The 24,968-nt window shown below is 41.8% G+C and overlaps 1 protein-coding gene across 2 annotated transcripts in view; it reads right to left on the bottom strand.

Annotated features, from left to right (window-relative positions):
- The window catches only part of LOC119482690 (synapsin-3-like), a 112,594-nt gene that overhangs the window by 14,457 nt on the left and 73,169 nt on the right, over window positions 1–24,968 (bottom strand). For both annotated transcript variants that reach the window (XM_037760491.1, XM_037760490.1), the window contains exons 7-8: window positions 5,393–5,455; window positions 203–345 (exon numbers count right to left, since the gene is read on the bottom strand). In XM_037760491.1, coding sequence (XP_037616419.1) covers window positions 203–345; window positions 5,393–5,455 — 206 coding nt within the window. The remainder of the gene's footprint in view (window positions 1–202; window positions 346–5,392; window positions 5,456–24,968) is intronic.

The following is a 24,968-nucleotide window of genomic DNA, read 5'->3' as shown; positions in this document are numbered from 1 at the left end:
TACTGTAGGTAATACACTGACTATAGATAAGTACCTCATACAAACCCACTTCAAATCACCCAAACTTTCCCTTTAAGGCAACCCAGGGCCACTTTGGGTCTCATGGTATCAGCCATCATATGTGTTGATTGAAACCTACATAAATTGATCTTGTTGGCCCCTACTGTCAAATGTACGATGCCGGCGGTGTGAAACATCTTACATGTACGCCTTGTAGTTGTTGCCGATCTTCTGAATGCGGATGTCGTACTTGGACAGGACGTAGGGCTCGGTGGTGGCGTAGGTCCCGGCCAGGGCCACCACGCTGGTGATGTCCTGGAAGTCCTGTTGGTTCTCCACTTTGATCTGTGGGAGGGAGAGACACCACTTAGTTAGTTAGTTAGTGGCTAATTAAAGTCTGTGGTGGCCGCTGAGAATTCCACAGGAATGTTACACTTGCACGCTGGCGGGATAATGAAGGGGTCCCTGGATGGAAACATTGCCGGAGGCTGCTTTGAACTACGTCACCTCGCACTCTCGTCAAGTGATTAGACTGAACACACACAGGCTGAGGGGAAACGACGCAATGGGAACCCGTCAACACAAAACATGACTCCTCTTACATGACATACAATACAAAGGTATTTTTCACTAGAACTTTTAGATAATTAGGTAACGATGACGTGTGACATTGAAACATAGGAAGGAAACAACTAGCTGCCGCTCAGTGGTAATCTCCAAGTCCCTCATGTAGTTCTATCTAGACTCTTATCTTGCATACAGGAGCTCTCATTGGCCTCACTCTGACACACATTGCGAATGTTGTAGCGTTGGAAATGTTTGTCCTGTAAAATCATATTTATAATCATATCATATATCAAAAGAGCAGATTCTGAAATCTTTTAAATAATGTTTCATTAGTTATTGTAAATTATATAATTTAATTTGTTCACAAATAAAAAAAAATTATGACGAACAGTTCAGTAATTATTTTTACGTGCGTCGGCTCGTCTCGTTGCTCTCCACATCGTGTTTTATGTTCGTACGGCTTATGAGGCGCGGCGCAAAAACGCCGTTTTGAATCACCATTATGAGTCTCCCAGAGAACCTGATATAGAGAGAGCAGAAAAAGAGTACCGGCAGCTTGTGAGAAGTTCTGGTACGCAAGAAAAAGTCTCTGTACGCTAAGGAGTAAAATATAGAAGTGCCAGTACAGCGTACCGGTGAGTATTGGCCCACTTTGAGCACTGGTACTGGTCAAATGACCACGGAAAAACAACTGTCCGTTCTCCTCCTGTTCTATTTCTATGGGTGTATTCTATCAGGTCATGGGAAATGGGCCATCTTAGCAGACAAACACATTAATCAGCTTTAATGTATGGCTGTCACAAGTGTCTAAAGATGCCAAATGATTCAGTCCAGAGCTTCCACTCACTCGTCACCATCTCTCTCACTGGTATCATCCCAGTTCTACACAGTGGAAGCGCTGGGAACGGATCATGAAGAAAGACAAACCAGATAGAGAAACCAGGAAGCCCTGGTTTTCTCTTAACTCATCACTCTGTTTTGCTGTTTTGAAGGTAAGTTTAAGTGAACTTAGTGGGTGTAAAGGTCATCAACTCACTCTGGGATGGTATGGGAATGTGATTGATCTAAACAAGGCTTCATGTCCTTTCTAGGGTTTTACAGGGTACAATAGTTTGGCCTCAGATGCTAATATACAGTAAGTTATTACAAAAGTTGCATGTAAATTGCATGACTCAGTCTGATTTTGCGAGGTCTTAGGAAACAGTTTAATGCTGTGTTTATAACAGTTTAAGTTTAGTGCACTTCCACACACAAACAAATCCTAAAAAAAAAAGAACACTAATTGTCCGGGTGGAACAAAGAAATCCCCGAGAGCTTTTAAAAATGATGCAACGCTCAGCAAAAAATGAACAAGAGACCCGAGAGTTGGAAAACAAATAAAGCAAAAACCGGGCGAGAGCGGGAATGGTAGCGAAACAATAAAAAGTAGGTTTAAACGTTTAAAAGGAGAGCGGGCGACTTTGATTTGGTTAATGTGGTCCAATAAACAGTGTTGTCACTTTGATGGGTGATAAAAAGAAAACTGTTGGAAGCCACATAAAAAGCTGTTCTACTGCAACTAAATCCATTAGTTTCCCCCAAATGAGCTCATAGGGCAGACTGGCTAATATATTTAATTTGTCAAGATGATAAAGTACATGTCAGATGAACAGATTTAAAAATAGATATTTATCTTAAGAGTTGAAGCCAAGAGTACAGAAATACAGCACACACACTCTGGTGTCCATATTGGAGAACCTCAGTTATTAGAGAACAGCTGATGTTGTCTTTGAACCTTTCTACCAGTTGCTGGTCTCGTTGTTGCGTGGCTCACATACCACCGCTCACCGCTTGACCCCTACTAAAGTAGCGCCAAAGGTTTTGCCCTTTAGGAACTGATGGAATTAGTCTATTGAGCACAATGTAGCTTGTTATTAGCTCACCTTCCTCAAGTCCAGGACTGGACTTCTAACCCCTAAAAAGCACAACTAGACCACAGAGTCAACCATCATACCAAATTTGAAGTTCATAAGTGAAATAGTTTCCGAGTTACGAAGAAGAATGTGTTATTTCTTCTTTTAAAGGTCCCATATCATGCTCATTTTCAGGTTCATACTTGTATTTTGTGTTTCTACTAGAACATGTTTACATGCTGTAATGTTAAAAAAAAACTTTATTTTCCTCATACTGTTGGCCTGAATATGCCTGTATCTACCCCCTCTGTCTGAAACGCTCCGTTTTAGAGCATTTTGACGGAATTGCGACGGAGTTGCAACAGAATTGAGTTGCTAGGCAACAGCTTGGGTCCATGTGTACTTCCTGTCAGCTGATGTTATTCACATACACTGCAGCAAGGAATAAACTGGGACACATTTAGAATGTTTACGTTTAAAACCGTGTAATGGTCTAAATAGTGTATATTTGTGACATCACAAATGGACAGAAATCCTGATGGCTTGTTTCAAATGCAGAGTTTCTGAATACGGGCTGTGTGTGTTTCTCTGTGGATTATTTATATAGGACTTAAGCGTGCTTTATAATAACAAAACATGAAAATCTCACTTTTTTATAATATGGGACCTTTAAAAGATTTTTTAATCGGTGGGGTCGGTTACTGGTTAAAAACATTTTTCAAAATTAACATCCTTACTTCTGTTGTCCTCTTTCTTTCTTTTGATCTAGGTGTATCATTGTTTTTTGTCTCTCATACTATTTCATAAATGACAAAATAGTAGATGTGTGTACTACAAATGTATTATAAATGTGTCTAACATCTTTCATACTGTGAGTGTTGCTAACAGAGTGACTAAAGCATTGAGGCTGAGCACTGAAGCTTGCCTGTTTACAGTAAACGGGCACCAGTCTAAACAAACAACTGAATTAAGGGAAGTGACTCACAGTTCAGAACCTGATAGCTAGTAGCAGGTCCAGAGAATTACGCAATTCCTCAGAGGAACCAAACAAAACCGTAGTGATGCAAACAGAAAGTAAAAAGGTAAGCCAGAGAAGGTGAAACACTGGCGAGGAGATGAAGAACAGCGCCTGGTGGAAAAAGTCATGTCATACTAGTGACATACAGGGCCTGACTGGTTTAAAAACACGTAATGGGAACATTGGGTGTAAAGCTTCACTCTGCCACTGTTTGGTCAATATGTCTGTCAAATGAAAACGGCTAAATGAGTTGCCATATATGTATAGCCTAGACTGAGAATGAGTGAAATGAGACCACAAGCAGGAAACAACAAACATGTTTCCTGGTGAGATAGTGCTTATATTGTGATAAAACGATTTGAACTGTTCATGTGTGACATGATAAAACATAATGTAACAAAAGAAGAGAAAGGTCATTAGGTTAGTGGACTAATGGAGGACACAGAAGAACATGTTTTCTTTTTCAGATTACCTGTCTCATGCACTACTGTCAGGATATAGTGACCGTTTTATAAAATAACTTATTTTTTTTAAATCATATTTGCTCCAATTTGCCTACTGCTGCTTTAATTTCGAAGTTAATGTCAAAGTGAATGTGGTATCAAAATGCAAATTCATTTTCTTTGATCCACTTAAAAAAGCATTACGAGCTTCTGTCAAAAGCAAACAAAACAGCAACGACCTAAAAATCCCACATGTGGTCCTGTCCGTTCTCAGAGCTCTGTGAGGTCTGAGGGGTTAAACGAGGTCCTGCTCCACAAGGGCCTGCCAAGTTCCCCCTCGAGCCTTATGGGAAATGCTATAGCACGTCTGGCTCCTGAACAGGAAACCGAGCCTGTCCAGACATATAGGAAGCGTCTGCCGCTGTGAATCCAAATAACTGGCGGGAGAGAAAGAGTGTGTGAACTTTCTTATTGTTGTATCAAAAGCTTAACTCATTTTCATTGCTCATTATCTATCAACAGAGATGATAGACATCCTTCTACAGTTATTTCCATGCAGCGATTATTTCAGATCATCTGAAATCAGCCAGATTTTAGTATAAGGGAACATCAAAAACCACTGGTGGATTGTACGATATTATCAGTGGTGTTTCTGTCTGCATACTCCTCTGCCTTTGTAGCGATCAGATATCCACTCAGTGAGAGTAAACCAGGAACACACTACACGCTCTACAGCCTGATTAGAACCGTGATTTGGCCATCATAACTGATGTTAAAGATCAGCACTGGTCTGTAGAAACTAGAACAAAACGGGGGGTTTGGGTTTCCGATCTCTTGTCTGCTCTTTGAACCGCAGACCAGTCAAAGCTGTTGTGATAATATCGCATGTTTGATTCGCACGACTGGAATCTAGATCGGAGCGTGATCATGCCTGCGATCTGAGCCGGGGAAGGAGGAAATCTGAACTCGTGTGCTCGCAAAAAACAGTGACGTAGGTTACCAAAGGGAGCTAATCAATAAGGTTATGCATAATGTGAATGCTAGAGCTGGCTGAGGCAAAGCTAACTGTGCTAAATTTGGGAATAACTTAGAGGGTTAGTTCGGAAGTGTGGTTGTATGTACTGTATACTCCCGTGTTCTGCGAGGTAAAATGTCTGTTTTGTGAATTGAGTCTGGTCTGGACTTGACCGTGAGATAACGGCTTCAGTTCTCTGTCGGAAATGGCTGTCTGACGGCGAGGTAAAGCGGTTGTGGACGGGAGCAGCATAAAAACATATTTTAGCCACTTAAAAAAAACAATATCAGATTAAGTGTACGCCACCAGACAGCCATTTCCGACGGGGAACTGAAGCCGTTATATTGTGGCCTTCAAGACCAGACCAGACTCCATTCACAAAAACATTAATTTTACCTCTCAGAACACAGAACAGATGAATGTGTGTGAGTGTTTTTGTATATTTCAAGGAACTCACCTTTCCCATGCCAGCGTGGGCGTGCCCCATCTTGACCACCACAGGGTAGGAAGGGGTTGTAACCTGCAGACAAGAACAACATGAGATTATTAGCCGGGTGTGATAACCTCCGTCTTTCCATAGCTGGGTGGGGGTGATGGAGATTGTATTTGCTTTCTTGGCATCTAAGTAGCACTCCCCTACAAAAGTTAGTGCCAAAGTAAAAAAAGGCCACCAACAGGTCGATTAAAATGTGTCTTCAAGCCTGCTAACTTTAAGATCAGAACCTGCAGAATAAAAGTTGGAAGCTCTGGGATTGTTTGTGTCAACTGTTTGGAAAAGGATGTCACACTAAGTAGGAACATTCAGAGCTGTACTCTGTGTTCTAAATATACAGAGAGACAGACGTGCGGTAAACGCCACATTGAGAGACGACCAGAAGCGGAAAACTATTTCCTTTTGCAGCCGATTTGTATGTGTACGTGAAGTGTCCAGAACCGTGGCCTTGTAAAGAGACACACTGGCTCTCATGCATTCACGTCCCGCTGAACTTAAAGCTGCTCAGTTTAGGAGGCATGAGGTGGAGTCGGAAGAATGTTGGTTTATTACACGAAAGAACGAGGTTCTGGGAAGCTGGGTGGAAGACCACAGCTCATTGGGTTGGACGGGTTTGGACGAACCCCGACACACCGCAAACATGCTATTTCTCATAGCTTGTAGACTTGAAGTGGATGAAACATCAACAGATTACTTCAAACCTCCCTGTGGTTTAAACGCTCCCTTGATAAATCCACTGATATGAGTGAAAATGGGACGTAATCTAAGAGGGACTTTTCCAGTTTCAAAAGCACTTTCCCCACTCGTATGTAATAGCAACGCCAGATTATGTAAGGGGCTCTTCGGTCAGGTTTACAGCAATTATGATAAAGAATAAACTGTACTTTTGTTATCATTTATTGATGTTTAAATACAGATACTAAACATACACTTCTATGGGCTGTCGAAGTTAATGCGATAATAACGTGTTAACACAAATTTGTTTGTTAACGCCACTAATTCCTTTAACGCATTAACACAACTTGTGATTTTTAGGTTGTAGCGGCTCAGTTTTAAAGATAGAGTGAAGATACCAGTATCATGTGAAACTAGAAAACCGAAGGAATCCTTTGCTACCAACCATGTCATAGTTGTAGGCCTAGCTTATTGCATAGGAGCCTAAATAACGCTCCAAACTTGCGCTAAATTTTGGAGAGGAAAAACTGTCATGGCTATTTTCAAAGGGGTCCCTTGACCTCTGACCTCCAGATGTGTGAATGAAAATGGGTTCTATGGGTACCCACGAGTCTCCCCTTTACAGACATGCCCACTTTATGATAATCACATGCAGTTTGGGTCAAGTCATAGTCAAGTCAGCACACTGACACACTGACAGCTGTTGTTGCCTGTTGGGCTGCAGTTTGCCATGTTATGATTTGAGCATATTTCTTTATGTTAAATGCAGTACCTGTGAGGGTTTCTGGACAATATCTGTCATTGTTTAGTGTTGTTAATTGATTTCCAGTCAAAAACATATACATGTATTTGCATAAAACAAGCATATTTGCCCACTTCCATGTTGATAAGAGTACAATTTGAACAGATAAAGAATGTGCGATTAATTTGCAATTAATTATTTCAATCAAATGACAGCCCTAGTAAGAATCCAAAAGTTTAACAGTGATTATCGCGACGGGCACCTCCCGGTGAAGCCGACAATTAAATAAACATGGTAACAGATAATGTTCAGGCCAGAGGCACGAGGCCAAAATCATGCATGGAGATATGGTGTAAGCTCAGACCCACGAGGAGGAAGGGAACGCCCAAACAGCTGCTATCGCTCCATCCAAACCCTCCCCGCCAGCTGACAGGACTGTACATCCTAATGTTGCTGTCAGCTTGTTTTGCGCGGAGCCTTGAACAGACACCGAGCTGCTTGAGGGCGTGAGCGGCGCTTCTGTTGACAGGTTTTGACGGCTCGGGCCTGGCCGACACGCTGCCAAGATAAAGTGTGCTCTAATTGTCTCCATTATCACTTCCCAAGTGCCAGAATACAGAGGGGAGGTGAGACTCGAGAAGTCCACTTTGTAATCCACTTTGAAGCATTTAGTAAAGGGAGGACAATATCTACTGGAAGAATATAGCACATTTTAACTACAGTTCAAATCTTAGAACTGATACAAAACAAATCATTATTAAAGGGCCCATATTGTAAAAAGTTAGATTTTCATGTCTTTTATATTATAAAGCAGGTTTGAGTGCTTTATAAATACTGTTAAACTATCAAAACTCTCAATATACGGAGAAATATTCAGAAATTGTGCGTTTGAAACAAGCCGTTAGGATTTCTGTCCATTTGTGATGTCACAAATATACAATATTTAGACCATTACACAGTTTTAAACGTAAACATTCTAAATGTGTCCCAGTTTATTTTCCAGTTTATTTCCTGTTGCAGTGTATGTAAATAACATCAGCTGACAGGAAGTAAACATGGACCCAAACTGTTGCCTAGCAACGCAATTCCGTTTAAATGAGCTAAAACGGAGCGTTTCAGACAGAGGGTGAATACAGGTATATTCAAGCAGACAGTATGAGGAAAATAAAGGGTTTTTTGAACATTACAACATGTCAACATGTTCAAATAGAAACACAAAATACAAGTATGAACCTGACAATGAGCATAATAAGGGATCTTTAAGATATTGGTAGTCATAGAGACACAATTTCTATAACTTTCGCTCATAAGTTTAAAGTTACATTACTGTTGATGGTCAGCATTTTCTCAGCAATAGCCACTCACTGTATTTTAAATTCTGTAAATGCCCGTAAGCCATTATTAGTGGCCATTATCGCCAGTGAGTTGGTGGACTTACAAGAGACAGATGTAAAAAAATAACTGTCAAAACGAAGCAGCAGAGAGACTTCACATAGCTACTACGGTAAATGTGACACAAAATACACTCCATATAAATTTGTCTTGTAATTAGCAGGAATTCAATTGGTTTAGTGGCTTAAAACAAAGCCACTAAACCTTTTTTTTGTTTTACAAACACTAAGGTATATGAGGCCAGTCAGGAGTTCAAGACTTCTCCAGCAGTTACGGGAGTGCGTCACATGACGAATGATAAGAGATGCCTGAGGTTTTAGCGAGTATCTGAGAAGAGCACAGCAGTTAGCACAATGTCGGAGTGTTTTGAGTGAAAGGGGCTGTAGCCACCCACTCTGTCTGGACATGTTCCTCCCAGTCATTCCCATCAGTGTGGCAATGACGGCAGATGCTGTACAAGTTGTGGAGGGAGACGACCACATCCTCTGGCCCCGATGAAACCGGAGCGGCAGACGGAGACATGCGCTCACTGTTGTTTTCTGATTCAGACTCACGCAGCATAAACATAAAATTGCCTCAGTTCAAGTAAATTCAATTAGTTAGATCATATGTACAGTAAGTCATAAAGTAACTCCTTACATATTGACACCATATGAGCAGGTTCATTCTGGCTGTTCCTGTGTCTGCATTTTGGCTGTTTTATAACCTGGTGGCTAAATTCATCATTCAGAAACGATGTAGTTCTAAGAGCTTAGTGCCGTCGGGACTACTTGCAGGGGTAGTTAGTAAGCTACTGTATCTAGCGAGCACCGCCGCTCGGGAAGAACATATATTACCAAGAAGGGAAAGTCAACTGTTCTATTGCAACATCAGCGCCCAGTAGCAAAGCTACACCTCCCGGCGGTACTGCAACTTCCGTGTCCGTCACGTGATGCATTGGGCCTAAAAAGACTTTTCCCCATAGACTAACATTGGGAAAGAGACGTCTGTAACTCAGCGGATCATTTTTTTTTAGGTGAATCAACTCCCCAGTACGAACACTCTAATAGTCCTTATTTAAGAAATTAAGTTTTTAAGTTGTAAAACGCACTAATAGCTGAATCCAGAGTTATTTCCTTGCCTCCGTTCATGTGAATGAGACCCAGACCGAGGCTGGAGTGCAAGACGTGACGATGGCGTGACGTTGGGACCCCGTGATGAAGCCATGTGACAGAGCGGACGCTACTCCGCCCAGATCCGGGTACTTTTCTATGAGCAACTCTCATAGGAATGAACGGGGCCCCGCCTCCAACGCTGTATCCAGTTCTTTTAATACATCCATGAATGGAACGAACAATTGACTTTCACTTCTTGGCAATAGACGTTCTTTGTCGGACGTGTAAAAATACTAACTCATTTCCGGGTTTAAGGGGTCGTTCCTGAAGTACTCTATTTTGCAAGGGCACAGTCGCCCGAGACAACTGTGATTGGTTTTGGTGTAAAATTTTGCCTTTTTTAAATGCTGGTGTGATTAGGTGTTTAGTCTGTAAATCTGTACGATGTTTTAAATTTTGAACTCTTCTTTTTACAGAATTTGTTTTATATAAGTCGCATAGAATCTGCAATTTGAATAACTTATTCTTTTCCTTCTCTTTCTATATTCCTCTGTTGGAGATTCCAACTATAAAGTTAGAAAACATCTTGTGTCACTGGTTTGAACTGTGGCTGGAGCCTTTCCTTCAGACAGAAGGGAGGCCGTTTTATGGGAAGAGTCTTTATTTTACAGTGATTGATAAACTTTATGAGATTGTTCAACAAAACAAGTTTCCATCCTTTAAATAGCCTTTGGTCTCCATTAGCGCGCATGAGCTCTCAGATGTGGAAATTTTGGTTTAAAAACTTCAGCTCACTGTTTCATCCCAGCTGCACGTGCGCCACTCTGCCTTCTTTTGTTCCCAGCAGAAATCTGTAAAAGGCATCCAGTGTGGTAAAGACGTTAAGAAGTCACATGCTTAAAAAAGCTAATTATATGGTGGGTGATTTCACCAGTCGAGGTTTTCATTTCGTAACATAGAGGCTCCCTTCATTTACAGTAAATGTGCCAGACGACCGGGCCTGGCACATGATGGAAATGCTTCAGGGAAGCCCGTCCACCCCCACGCGCATCCCGTCCCTCCGGCTGCACATGCAAAGCTTGTTGTAAGTGAGTCACTCGCTCAGGTCATGGTCTGAGGTAAATCATGCTTCCCCTAACTACCAAACATCTCCATGTGACATTCCGATCCCAGAAACAGTCATCTATAGTTGAACTGGAAGTTTGCAGATCCCACAGTGCACGTTTAAAACGAAAGCAGACAGAAGGACTGTCTCCATTATTGACATATTTGTGTCACATATTAGGACCACTCACAACTAAAAGCAGCCCTACTATCTGACAAAACAATTAGCACAAATCAGGAGCTTTTGATCAAATACAATCTTCCTCTGTCAATAAAAGAAGTCCTTAACCTCTTCCACTCCTTGAGGACGCCATCGCCATCGGCCGACTTTACTTTTTTCACAGGCTGTAGCAGACTTAAAGCCAAAAGTGAAGATACTGGTATCATATGAAACTAGAAAAATCTAAGGAATCCAATGGTACCAACCATGTCATCCTAGCATGTCAGGAAGAATACTAAATAATGTTAAAGTTATGCTAAATTTTAAAATTGAGGAAAAACTGGCAAGGCGATTTCCAAAGGGGCCCCTTGACCTCTGACCTCAAGATTATTATTCTAAAATGGTGTAAGGTGATGTATAAATTGGGTATCACTGTAAAGCTGAGACTCTTGTGGATCCAATGAGACCAATTGTATTTATGTGTGATGATGTTAGTAATCATAGGAGCCATTTCATTGTAGTGAGATCACGGTTTGAAATTTGACCTCACGGTATAAAATGGCCTGTAGTGACCTCTAGGATAATCACAGCCTCATGAAACTTTACAACCACAAACTACAGACCTAGAGCATTCAGAGGATGGATGGCTTTCCTAGCTAGACTGACAATAAGGGGGTTAATGAGCAGTTTACAGAACAGAAGCGCTCGCCATCCAATCACCAAAAAATGCAATTCTTGCAGAAATCCTTTAAAGAACTTAGACCTTCAACTGCTATAAGCAACCAGTAGGAATAGCAACAACATTGAACTAACTAACTTCTTCTGCACTACACTGAATTACTACAGCCTGTCAGTGACTTAAATATAGACACACTGTCACAGATAGGGAGGGAAAATCATGAAACGTATGTGTGTAATTCCAAAGTAGAGTACAGTCACCAACATTTGATCCACAACACTATCAGTCCCTTCAGATTACAGACATTTGTGCCATTTGTGGTGATAAAAATGGTGTTTATTTCCAATTTAATTCATATAATGAAGTAAAATAATATAATTACAGTGAAGTATTGAACACAAGCCAAGCAAAAATGGGTCACACACACACCTTCTTCAAATGAAAAGTGTGTAGAGAGCAGATCAGTGCTTCAGTCGCTGAGCAGAAGGACTTGGATCGTTCTTTGGGGGCACATGCATTATCCAACAAAACACATGGTGCATCCATCCTGCATTTATGATCTCTTAATTTTTATTATGGCAACTCAAACCTGCCACATCAAGGAGGAGACATGCGGCGCAATGGTTTGGGCAGACGACGAGAGCAGGGTACCCCGACCCAGAATCCTTTTCAAGAGCCCGACCGCAGTGGGGACCAAAGACTGCCTGCCCACATCAATCCCCCTGCCTGTGGATTAAGTGAGCCTCGAGAGACCAATAATGTTTATCATGCAAGTCCCGGCTAAGTTACTGACTGAATTCATACACCTGACAGGACTGGATTCAGCTCTCTTTGAAAGCACGTAAACGTTCGACTCGTTTCAAATGGAGGCAGGAACCTGTCTGAACTATACGGATCAATAAAATTGGAGAATCAACGGAGTGAAACCGTATCACTGTTACAGACATCAGTTACTGTCATCAGTAGGCTGTCGTTGGAGGAACTAACTTTGATCATTTTAAAGATTCAACAATTTTATTTGTTACAATTGATGGTCGTCTTGTTTGTGATGTTTTGGTATTTTTTCAAATGAAACATTACAGCTTTAGAGGTGTTGTATATACGATGCACTGAAATGGGTTTCAAGTGAACAAAACACGTGAAGGCTAAATTCCCCAGGCTGTAAACCTTTAAAACACAATTTTACACATGTTCCAAATAAGAGTGACATAAGGATGACACAGACAGTGGTTCCTGGATACGCCCCCATAAACAAACTTTTACAAGTTGTCATGGTAACCCCTCTGGGCTAACATCCGCCCCGCACTCGCAACTAAACAAAAGATGCCCGTTGTGTTAAAGTGTGTACAGTAAAGGCCTTCTAATGGGGCATGGCAATTATTGTTGTGGAATTTAAGCTCATCTGGCTTCTATTAGGGTCCGTCCTGGTGTATTTCCATGAGGAGGACAGCTGTCTGGAAAACACAACTTATTCCTCAAGAATGGAAGTTTCCAGGGCGGACGCTTCCTGAGAACGCTAAGGTGATGATGGAGAAGTGACGGAGACGGTCGGTGGTCAAGCCACCTGCTTTGTCATAGCAACTAGCTAAGTGATTGGAGGAAGTGTCACGCTTTAACTGCCACTTTACTCAAGCCAGTCATTACTATACAATAAATACAATACAGTCGTGATTATGTCTACAGCGAGTCACTAAAACTTAATGACTTCACTTCAGATTCAGATGAAATAAACAACTATCTGTACAGGGTATGATATCTATTACAAGTTGAGTCACATCACCAAAGCAACTGCTGTAACGATGACACCAACATCAAGAACAACACTGATTGTTTGTTGATTGTTTAGTGGAAGTTGCCATGACTGTCTTTCTCATTGTGGAGGTTTCATTCAAGAGTACAGACTGTTAAAAAATGCTGTCAGTATCTACTTATTAAATCAACAGCTCTGGGGATGGTATCATGTAGGTCCACCACTTCTACATGGATCGCCATGAAATTTGGTATAGACATTCATGGTCCCCTTAGGATCAGCAAGGTGGGGTTCAGCGTCTTGCCCAAGGACAGGAAGAGCTCGGGATGGAGCCGCCAACCATGTGATTGGTGGACTACCTCTTGAGCCACAGCCAACCCAATTCCTTCCATTATATTCCCTACAGTAACTGTATTCACAGTCTTTCATTTACTTTGTGATATAGAGTGATGATGGCGTACCCAGGTAACTATTTTGCTGTTTCATTTACTATCTTCCTACAACTTCCTTTATTTAATTAGCTGTTTTCTCATTCAATTATCAAGCGAATTTTAAGCAAACTTTTGAAATGTCGCAAAAACAAAAAATGCAAATTAGGTGCATTTCTATCAACTGGTTTGAAGCGAATAAACTGGGCTACAGCGTGGTTTGGTCAGAAGTTGGCGCTATAGGCTACGCATGGCTGTAATCCGCCAGTAAACAGAGCAGAAGAAGAAGTAGAGGTTGCGAACCGAAAACAAAACAAGTCAGCTTGGGTGATCTAACCATCTATGATAGAAGAAATGGAGAGAGGTTCAGGAATTTGTTTCAATTGGGCAAGTTTTAATTGTTCTTTCACTTCAGCTAGTATTGGCCACGTTTCCTGTTGTCCGGACATGAAGACAAGCTATGGGAATATCCGAAAAGACGCCGACAGCGAAAAACAGCTGATCAGTCGACAAAGGCAAAAACTACCTCAATGGAGTGTACAACCTTTTTCTTCGCAATTGAGGAAGTTTCATTGAATTTTGCCGTTTTCATACAGTTTTTCTGTCAGTCACAGTTCTTGTAGTCTCCATGTGGTATCTCCAAATCCGCCTTGTAGTTACAGTTTTGAGGATGCGCACGTAAGCTACGCTATAGCCCTTTAGCGTAGCTATGATGGTTATGAGCCTAAGGTACAACACAACCCCTACACACACACACAACTATAAATCCCCCTTCATGCTGTCTTATTCTGACAAAAACTGCTCTTATGAGAGAGTTGCTTGTAATATCTCAGTGATCTCACAGGTGGTTAATATTACAGATGGTTAACCAATATCGTTTAATAACAGAACACAGCCACTACTTGAGTCCAAGTCCATTCGTTTTAAATAAACAGAGATTTGTTTGAAAGTCAGTGTTAAGTACATGTCCAGACTGTACTAAAGCGGAGCTATTTCAGTCCAGCTTCTCTGCGGTCGTGCTGTAATAGGGACCTGGACAGGCCTTATTAGCGTTAATCAATTCACTAACCTACATTCCTGCTTCAGAAGAAAAAGGACAGACGGGCCTTGGGCGAGCCAATCCTGCAAAAACCATCAACGCTGTGCCACATTCCTCTCCGTCTAAAAGGAAAAGTGATGTTTCTTTCCCATTTTCCAAGGACTCCTGCTGTATTAGGTCTCGGAAAAGGCTGAGCAGAAATGAGGTGACTGTGTGCCGTTTTGGATTCCCTGTCTCATGATCCAAAGGCTGAATGGAATCATTCACTCAATCCTTTCAGCTTAGTGGTGCTGGCGAAAACAATCGTGGATCCAAACCTGCATCTGTGAGCAACGTGACGCATAAATGTGAAACCTAAACAGGCAGAAAGAGGTCAAATTTGTTTTGTTTCTGTGACTCCAGCCCATTTCTGTACCCACATATTCACACACAGGGAGGTCAGAGGTCAAGGCCACACATTGCTGGCAGTTCTTGCCCTACAAGTCAGTCACCTTTCTGTCCCCACGTGGTTTCCGAGAAGACATGCTACGCAGTCTTTCCTTGAATAATTCCTTCCTGCCCCAATATCCTGTCTCCACAGAAAGTACACCAAATGAAGGAAACCGGGTGCTCTAAACATGCAGCGTCATTATAACATTCAGGATACAAAGCAGACGTCGGGAGTGTGGTTTTGACGGCACGGATAGAGTGTCGCTTTAACTACCATTACACTGGGCTTTACTCAGTGGTGTGCCACCGTTTCATGGAACATTATCGAGAATATTACGGCTCACCGAAGCAGAGATCCCATAAAGTTAGAATGAAAAAGTATTCAAAAGCAGCAACAGGCAAGTTAAGTTAAGAGGTTAAACTGTTCAAATGGTCCAACAGTGAACTTGTTCAATTTATTTGAACTGTAAACCTTGTAATATAGACCCAAGGGTTAAATTCAAAAAAAAAAAAAAAAAAAAAAAATCACACTCCTTCTCGGAGTCATTATCTCAGAAAAGGACACTCCTTATAACTCCAGAACTTTCCTAAGAATCAATGCCGTTTTCTTCGGTATCAAAGTAATCCAGCGATGGTTGTGTTCATCAACGGGTACGATGCAAACAGGATCTGCTAATAGCTAACTCAGCTATACTTTTAATGGTGCCAATATGCCAAAATGTAAACAAAAACAGGGCTCAAGTTGTAGCCTAAAGCATTATGGGAACTGTAGTTCTAAAACTTGCATGATAAAGCACGATTATCAGCCAAATGAAAGTAAGACAAAGAACAATAATGTGAAAGACAAAAACTTTTGGAGCAGCCCGATGGGGAACACGGTGTCCGACTTTGAACACCACTGATTTACACTACAAATTAAACCATGAAGTGCAACAGGTGCAAACACACTCACTCAACATGACAGTAACTTTGGGACATATTAAGAAATGGTTCCAGCTCTCTGTCGCTGATAAGGCGCAGAGAATGAATGCATACACGAGGCAATGAGGAGTCAGCAACTTTTTTGACAGCCGAGGAAGGAAAGGCGGGCTTCTGCAGAGCGCATACCAGGGCTCAGCCCGTATGTCAGCGCCGCCACTGTTTTCAATTAAGACACGGTACATAGGGAGGAGAGAGGAGGAACATCAAGGAGGAAGATGTTTTGGAACAGCTGGATGTGGCGAACCTAGCCTGTATTTAAACCGGCTGTGCAAGCAGCAGGAACGGGTGGTTCTCTGTAATACACTACAGCGATATGAAAGCAACGACTGTGATGCACTTAGTTATCATAAATCACTAGAAAGGCTGTGCAATCCTCTGAGTATATTTCAATAACAGGAATTTATTATCTTATAAGCTGGAGCTCCGATTGCAGATCTCGGTCTGTCACTTGGAACTAGTTGATCATTTTTCGAAAACTAGTCAGTTTTTAAGAGAAGACGATAGTCGCATACACTATTTGATTTTTATAATTGAAAGACTATTCTAAAAATTGAAAATCATGACCCATCTCTATTCCGTGATGGGTCATGGTCGCTGCCGGAGGCCCCGCTGAAGTCCGAGCTGAAGGATTTTCTGGTGAACCTGCATGATTTCGTCTGATTCCGCGTGGAATCCAACCCTTTAGCACCGATAACAAGCATTAAGAATAACTACTGTATATAGAAATAACCAATCTTCTTACTGATGGTCTTGTTTATTTAGGTTGGTCATACAGAGGCAGCAGTATTACATTGAGAGTTTCATAACCAGTTAAAAGTTCCTCACAGGAACTTTAAATAGGCCACATACAGAATAATTTGGCAACTGGAGAATGGTATGGAATTTTAAAAAACAAAGTTGGTTTAATGGCAATTTGTGATTGTTTATTCATTTTTATTTCTATTTATCTATTTGTTTTTGCAAAAAAATCCATTTCACATTTACTATAGAGCGCTACAGGAATGAGTTCTAAAACCCGGAAATGAGTTAACATTTTAGCACTTCCGGTTCCCTCGTCTGGAAGTCAATGCTTTTTAAAAAATGGATTTTCAGTTAGATGCCTGAAATACGGTCTGTGGTTAACAAAAGCTTAAGAGTTTTGTTCTACCATATAAAATACATCAATAAATAACCTGCGTGTGAACTTTGAAGCCTTTATGTGTCTTTAAAAAAGGCGTTTGCTAACAAGTGGCTAAATGACAACTAAACGTCATCACGCCGACTCGTCTGCCTTGTTGTTTATACTCGCGTTCATGCGACCGTGGTGTAGTTTGTTTATAGCCTAACATTAGCTTTTTACTTCTGGCGATGGCACTTATGCTTCAAAAATCATAAAAGTGAAGTTCATTATCTTACGAACAAAATATGTACCTTGTATCATAAACGTTTGTTTGCCATAAAGCTTATTTTCTGCAATAATCCAAAACCCCAATGGAATAACCCCATTGGCTTTTTTTCGAGGGAATCCAGGGTGATGCTAACATTTTGGGGGCATTTGCATTAGTTCAACATAGATATCCATTTCTAAATGAAATGAACAGCTCCAGAAGAAACAAAGGAACAAATGCAACACAGGGTTGAGTATTTGTGATGTGACTCAGATAACGGGAGGAGATCCCCTCTGCAAGTTTAACAAAGACGCTGTTATTGCAAGCTATCTAAACACCATTATGAATTTCGTAACAGCTAGAAAAAGAATTGCGATATGCGACCGCGTTTCCATGCTGTGCATAAATGTTTGTGTAGAGTCTCCCGTCTGGTTAATGGGGGATTCCAGCCGTAAAAATAAATGTGGGATGACTTACCTCCTGCTGTGGTTTGTACAGCAAATCATGGTGAACTATGGTCAACAAAGCCCACACCCTCTGGTCTCAACCAGGGGAAGGTTCATCAGTACCCACAGAAACACGGAGCCATCCAGAAGAAGAGCTTTTAAAGGGGAAAACTCCCAACAGCAGAGTATCAGAGCTCAAAACAAATATTGGAGAAGTGTGTGGGATCTCTCCATCGAGATGGGTGTATTTTATTATTGTCTTGTGGGCAACGTAGCAAATGCAGACACATGACGTCATGTCCAGATGTTTATTTAGCAAAGGACAGCTCCAAGGGTCCCAAGATAAATCTAAGGGGTCAGAAGTTAATTAAAAGGATAAGAAAGAAAAACATACACTATGTTTCTGTTTCACAAAATTATTTTTTCTCCAAGTTTTCCTTTTTCCTTTCTTGTAAAACTATTACAAGAAAAGGAAAAAACTTCAACCCTCTCAGGACCTTTAAAATAACATCCTTCAAGTGAAACGATCTGAGAAGGAACTAGAATTACCACTAGAAGTGACCTTTAACCACCAATCGTATCATTCATCCGTGAGTGGCCGTTTGTGCCAAATTTGAAGAAATTCACTCAAGGCGTTCCTGAGATATCATGAGAATGGGACGGACGTGAGGTCACAGCGACCTTTGACCACAAAAATGGGACAGACATACGTACTTCCCGAAAACATAACGCCTTCTGGCCACTGCTGTCATTGGCACAGAGGCATACAAATCACATCTACGCTAAGGTCATAACCTTTGATGAAGGATCACAAGTGGACGTAGCTTCATTTAAAGGGGTTTCAATTCAAAAAGGTTGCCAACCACGGATCTTGAATATAAATGAATTCATTTTTTGGCCTCTTGGGGGCAGCCTTAGAAACTGTAAAACAACACTGGCTAAACTGTTGCCTATTTATATATCCAATAAACACAGAGCAAATTTAAAATTAATTTGGAGTCGTGTTTCTGGCCACTTGATGAACATAAACCCAATATTCACTCTCCTTTTAGCTCCGTTTTGTTCTCCACCAACCAAATATCTGGCTCTTTAGCTGCTAAATGCTCCACTGTGTTCACAAGCTAGTTACTAACTTTGTTTATGTGCTTTTTGCTGAAAATAGCTACTTGTAGAGCGGTAAGAATGAAAAAAAAACAAAACAGTAAACACTGTGGCCCATAAAACCAAAACAATAAGCTGAAAGACACTAAAACGCTCCATAGATCTGGGGTGAAACTGGAGAGTCAGGTGATAATTATCTGTGGATTTGTTACTACAAGTACACATAGTTATTTGATTCATTGTTAATATAAAAAATAGGGTTGTCAAAGTTAACACGATAACGCAAATTAATTTTTAAGGGCACTAATTTCTTTAACGCATTAACGCAACTTGCGATTTTTTAGGTTGTAGCGGGTTCATTCTCAAAGCGAGAGTGAAGATACTGGCATCATATAAAACTACAAAAACCTAAGGAATCCATTGATACCAACGATGTCATACTAGGTTAAATAACGATCCAAACTTACAATACATTTTTGGACAGATAACAAAATGTGCAATTAATTTGCGATTAATCACGATTAACTATTGACAATATGCAATTAATCGCTGACCCTAATAAAAAATATTATTTATAGCACCTTTAAAATATCAAACATCCATTGTAAAAGAGGACAAAAGGCCTGTTTCTCTTTATAGTCCATGCTACGAGAAAAGAATAGACCACAATGCAGTGCAACAAGACTGTTTGAGCAGAGTGGCGTATCCAGAATCACAACCTGCTGCTGAATGAACTTTGAATAGAACATGGCTTACAGATTTACAGGTCTCACAGGATTATTGAAATGTTACATCATAAACAGTCATTTCTGTGGCATTCTCTACTTCCCACAGAGACGGTGACATGAAGCTATTCTTAAAATAATAGCTCTTCTTTAAGCAAAAGGTCAGATGACTCATTCCTAAAAACAGTAACTCATTAATCGCCTCCTTCCTGCCAAACATCGCGGGTAGATAGCACAACTCTCAAAAGGTTTCGGAATTAAACTCTACATATGCTGAGACAAGAGGAAACAACTGATGGGGATGTCCTGACACTGTGATGTCATTTCTAAATTTAACCATCTAGCCCTCCACCCTCCCACTGCTGTGTGACGTCAGCACCCCGAGGACCCTGTTGACCTCCGACCTGCCGGTGATTCACTGGTTCTCCCCCTCGACCATCTTCCCTAAATTAACTTTCTCTGCCGTCCTCCCACACGCACCTTCCTTCCCTCCGCTGCCCAGGTTTCTGGGAAACATTGGCTTTTTGAACAGTCTTCTGAGCAGAAGAAAGAAACACTGGTGGGATTTACTGTGTCTTCCAAATGAACTCTACTTGAGGCAAATTAATAGGGCACACTATGATGCTGAGATGGAATAACACACTAGTTTATAGAGGAGCATGTTTGGGTAAACACACTTGTGGGTTTGTTCTCCTTTCTCAAAACAATCTAAGTGGTTATCTGAGGAACACATTTTGCATTTCAGTCTCGATCTTCTTAAGAGCCCATCACTGCTGGTACTGTATTCCCAGTGATCACCACACACACAGGTTTCTGGTAATAGCTGGAGGGATGTAGCTTCCTAGCATTGTCGTGTCACCACACAGTATTCACAGTTAATTGTAGGAACTCAAGTCTAAAATTGTCTATGAGCAGAAAAATGGCCAAAAATACAAACACAAATCATGTATTCCCACTGGAATACATGATGACACAGCACAGAGCGATATTAGCATTTGGACTTGTGTTTATGTTCGCATGTAGATCCAATAATCACTCTCCTTTCAACTTTGATTTCTTCTCCATAAGGCTGTCAATCAATTCAAATATTTAATCGCGATTAATCGCAAATTAATCGCACATCATTTATTTTCAAGATGTAAGTCAAAGGGGGATTTGTCAAGTATTTAATACTCTTGGAAGTGGGCAAATATGCTTGTTTTATGCAAATGTATGTATATATTTATTACTGGAAATCAATTAACAACACAAAACAATGACAAATAGTGTCCAGAAACCCTCACAGGTACTGCATTTAACATAAAAAATTTGCTCAAATCATAAAATGGCAAACTGCAGCCCAACAGGCAACAACAGCTGTCAGTGTGTCAGTGTGCTGACTTGACTATGACTTGCCCCAAACTGCATGTGATTATCATAAAGTGGGCATGTTTGTAAAGGGGAGACTCGTGGGTACCCATAGAACCCATTTACATTCACATATCTTGAGGCCATGCCAGTTTTTCCTCGCCACAACACAGCGTAAGTCTGGAGCATTATTCAGCCTCCTTCGTGACAAGCTAGTATGACATGGATTTCTAGTTTAATATGATACCAGTTCTTCTCTCTAGCTTTAACCTTGAGCCCGCTGCAACCTCCGAAAGGTCGACGTTAATGCGTTAAAGAAATTAGTGGCGTTAATGCGTTATTATCGCGTTAACTTTGACAGTCCTAGTAGTTATAGAGATATTATATATACGCAGCCCCATACGCAACAAACTGCTCCTCACTGTGTGTTCTGACACCTTTCTATCGGAACCAGCATTAACTTTTTCAGCAGTTTGAGCTCCAGTAGCTCTTCTATTGGATCGGACAACACGGGCCAGCCTTCGCTCCCCACGTGCATCAATGAGCCTCGGGTCTGACCATGTCGCCGGTTCACCGGTTCTCCTTCCTTGGACCACTTTTGGTAGGTCCTGACCACTGCAGACCGGGAACATCCCACAAGAGCTGTAGTTCTGGAGATGCTCTGACCCGGTCGTCTAGCCAGCACTATTTGGCCCTTGTCAAAGTCGCTCACATCCTTACGCTGGCCCATTTTTTCTGCTTACAACACAAAGTTCAAAGTTCAAAATGTTCACTTGCTGTCTAATATATCCCCCCCCCACTGCCAGGTGCCATTGTAAGGAGATAATCCATGTTATTCACTTCACCTGTAGGTGGTCTTAATGTTATGACTGATCGCTGTATGTATACTGGATATAAATACATATAGATCTGTGTATTTGGGGGGTCAAAGTACTGCATTTCTTCCTATATCTAATTTCTATGTTTACTTAAATGAAAATGTAACGGACTACTGCTACTGTACGGTGACCTAGTTTGCAGGATACAAAGCATTATAAGACTGAAGCTAAGAACCATTTTGTTTTCACTGTGCTCAGCACCAGACCCAGTTTAGGCATTCCCTCAACCTTAAGGAATTCCTCAAAGCTATTTCCATGCTGTCATGTGCCCGTGTTTATGGTCAGGCCTGGTGTCTCATGCCGTAATACAACGTAGTCATTTTGTGGGGTTTCCTGACCGCGTGCACACCAAATATGTACAGTAGAGTACAACAGGGGACCCGGCGTCTGAGCAGCGAGCGCTGTGGTTGCATTTGGCCCGCCTGAGTGGGAAGTTACTGACCGTTCATCATATTTTATTGCAGGGATGGGGGGGGGAGTCCCATTGTGAGGGGGATCGTGGGTCAGGGCCGTGTTTGTGTTTCCTTCTCTGATGTCTTAACTCCACGTCAGATGACAGATCCCGCTGGAGCTGGAAAACCGGTGAGCATCTGTTAGAATGTTCTGCGCGGCTAATGAAAGCGCCACCAGGCCTTCATATCACTTCTTATTCCACTGGGAGGGCGAGGACGAGAACGCCAGTCAAACAACCGTTATCTCACCGTGTTGACGGCGCTCAGATACTGAACTTTGAGCTCATTTCCATCAATTCAGACTCCATTGTTCAGATAAAAGCAACAATTATCTAATGTCACTCCAGACCAATTATGTAATATCACCATCCTACCCATGATCACATTGTGAGATATTAATAGTCAGTCTATTCAGCGGACTACAGGTGTTTCCTCTCTGACAAATCAGCCACACAAGAAGTTGGAGAAAGATCCATCGTCAAACCACAAGATCCCAAATCCTCCTCGCGACCCGAGAAGCGAGGTCAACACTATTCGCAACTATAGGGAAACATCCAATTACGGCCTTCCTCATGTGACACGACTCCCACTGCCCCGTCCTCCTCACAGCACAGAGCTGGGGACGTCCTGTCTGTCCCATTTAACCGGAACGGCACGTGGGCTGTGCAACAGGGGCCGAGTGAGTCAGGGCTTGGACGCTGTCCCTCGGTGACCGTCGCTCCCGGCGGTGCTATCTCTTCCAGTTTCGCCTCTTCCTGTGTCTCTTTAGCGGCTTGTCAGTCGGATGAAAGGTATTTCCTCTGAGTCAGCCGCTGTGTTGTCTTTTGTCGACCCAAAACCGCGCACGCCTTAAAGACCTCCGGTACACAATGCTGTTTGTCTGCTCCCCCGGCGAGCCTCAAAACATGCATTTTCTTTTTGACTATAATTGGACTTTTTCAGTCCGCGTTACGCTTACAGTACGTTGGCCTAGTTGGGTGACATCATTTCCCTGTTGCTTGAGTCGAGTCAAAGTTACAAGCTGTGAGAGACGCACGTAACCAGAATATTCTGGAGACGTTTTATCTTGTCCCATTTCTGACAGTAAAGTTAAACTGGAGCACACAGTTTTTGCAAAGAAGTGGCCCACGATTTTATTGGTTTATTGGCTACAACATTCAAACACAGTGACCTTGTTTGTCGGGCTGAGACATAAGAGGAAGGCCTCGTCTACTTTATGGTGGTCTGAACTATCATGTGAGGACAGCTGCAGGGCAAGAAGACAGATCCCACACACATATGGTGCGCAGCTCTCTCTCTGTTCAACTGTGCACTCTTGAAGGAAAAATCTAAATCATTTTTTTGATACTCACTACTGTACAATAAATATTTGCTGCCCTTTTGAAAGCCCCCATTTCCATCAACCCGCCTCGTAAACTCGTAAACATTTTCAAGAAGGGCTGTTGACAGAAAGCAGAGGTCGAACTCGTTGCTTTCTGTCCAGATTAAAGAGAGCATACACAGACAGACGCTGGTGCAAGTTCAAGTTCATTTATAGCTCTTTATCACAGGAGAGTCTGCAGATGACTCTCAAAGGGCCAAACATGTACCCAACAATCAATCACAGAACAAAAACATAACTTAACGTATGTAGCTCCGTTGGCTTTCTGCTCTTGTGGACGTAGAAATTGGTCCATGTCATTATGAATTTTTCCCTGGGCTGCAAAAATACATCATCCCTGGAGCACTATATTTGGACAATTATAACTTGGCCAAAGGCGCCTTTTAAACAACTTCAAATCAACTTCAAATCCCCCACAACCCCAAGCAACGAATACGGGGAAATACCAGAAGTCTCCTGCCGTACTACGCACACATTTCAATACTTTTACCTTTACTTTCTACGTAACGTTACTTTTGACAACGATGTCTAGGAGTTCGGGAAGAACCTGAGCAGTTTTCAGCTGCCTGACGCCTGAGCCTAATAACATGATGAAACAAGTAACATCAGCTATGTTAACACTGCTTACCTAGCGTAGCTAATGTTAGTGGACTAAAGACACTGTCTAGGAGCTGCGGTGGTCCCACAGAATAAAATTCTAAACTCAATCATCTAACTGTGGCGTTACTGTGAAACATAACGTTAGTTGCTCTGACTAGGGGAAACCTAATGACCACAAAGTAAACATCATTAATCGGTCGGGATCAAGCGTTCGTGGTTGCTCATAGTGACGGCATCAGTTGAAAACACGAACAGAACATGTAGGTGTCCTCGTAAAAGCCTTCAATTTGACTTTAAACCATTTTAAATACATACTCATCTACTCACCATTTACGTGAGTTACTACGAGCAACCATGAACGCTTTCGGCTGAAAGTCACCAGCTAATACTGTTTAGCCGACAGTGAGTCACACTACCTTTCCGACCGTCCTTACACTACGACTTGCCACCGCAGTAATGGCGGCGCCGCTAGTTCACCGGATTTGTCTATTAAACGTGTAGTTTTAGAAAAGGATACCGTGGTTTTGGGTGGAAATGAACATCAAAAGTTAGTTCTTTGACTGCAAACAACGCCACAGAAGTCCTGCCCTCACAGTGAAGATGCAACTCTGAACGACAACAGGTGATTCAAGGCTTAACTCGTGGCAGCACGACATGTACATAAGACTAAAACTTTGGACAACAACTTTGTAACCGAGAGTCTCATTTCTCCTCTTTTGGTAATTGCTAACCTCCTCCCCACATCTCCAGCCTCTGAAGCAAACTAACAA

The sequence above is a fragment of the Sebastes umbrosus genome, chromosome 23, assembly GCF_015220745.1.
Source record: "Sebastes umbrosus isolate fSebUmb1 chromosome 23, fSebUmb1.pri, whole genome shotgun sequence".
Taxonomy (NCBI): domain Eukaryota; kingdom Metazoa; phylum Chordata; class Actinopteri; order Perciformes; family Sebastidae; genus Sebastes; species Sebastes umbrosus.
This window is presented reverse-complemented; position numbering and strand designations above follow the sequence as displayed.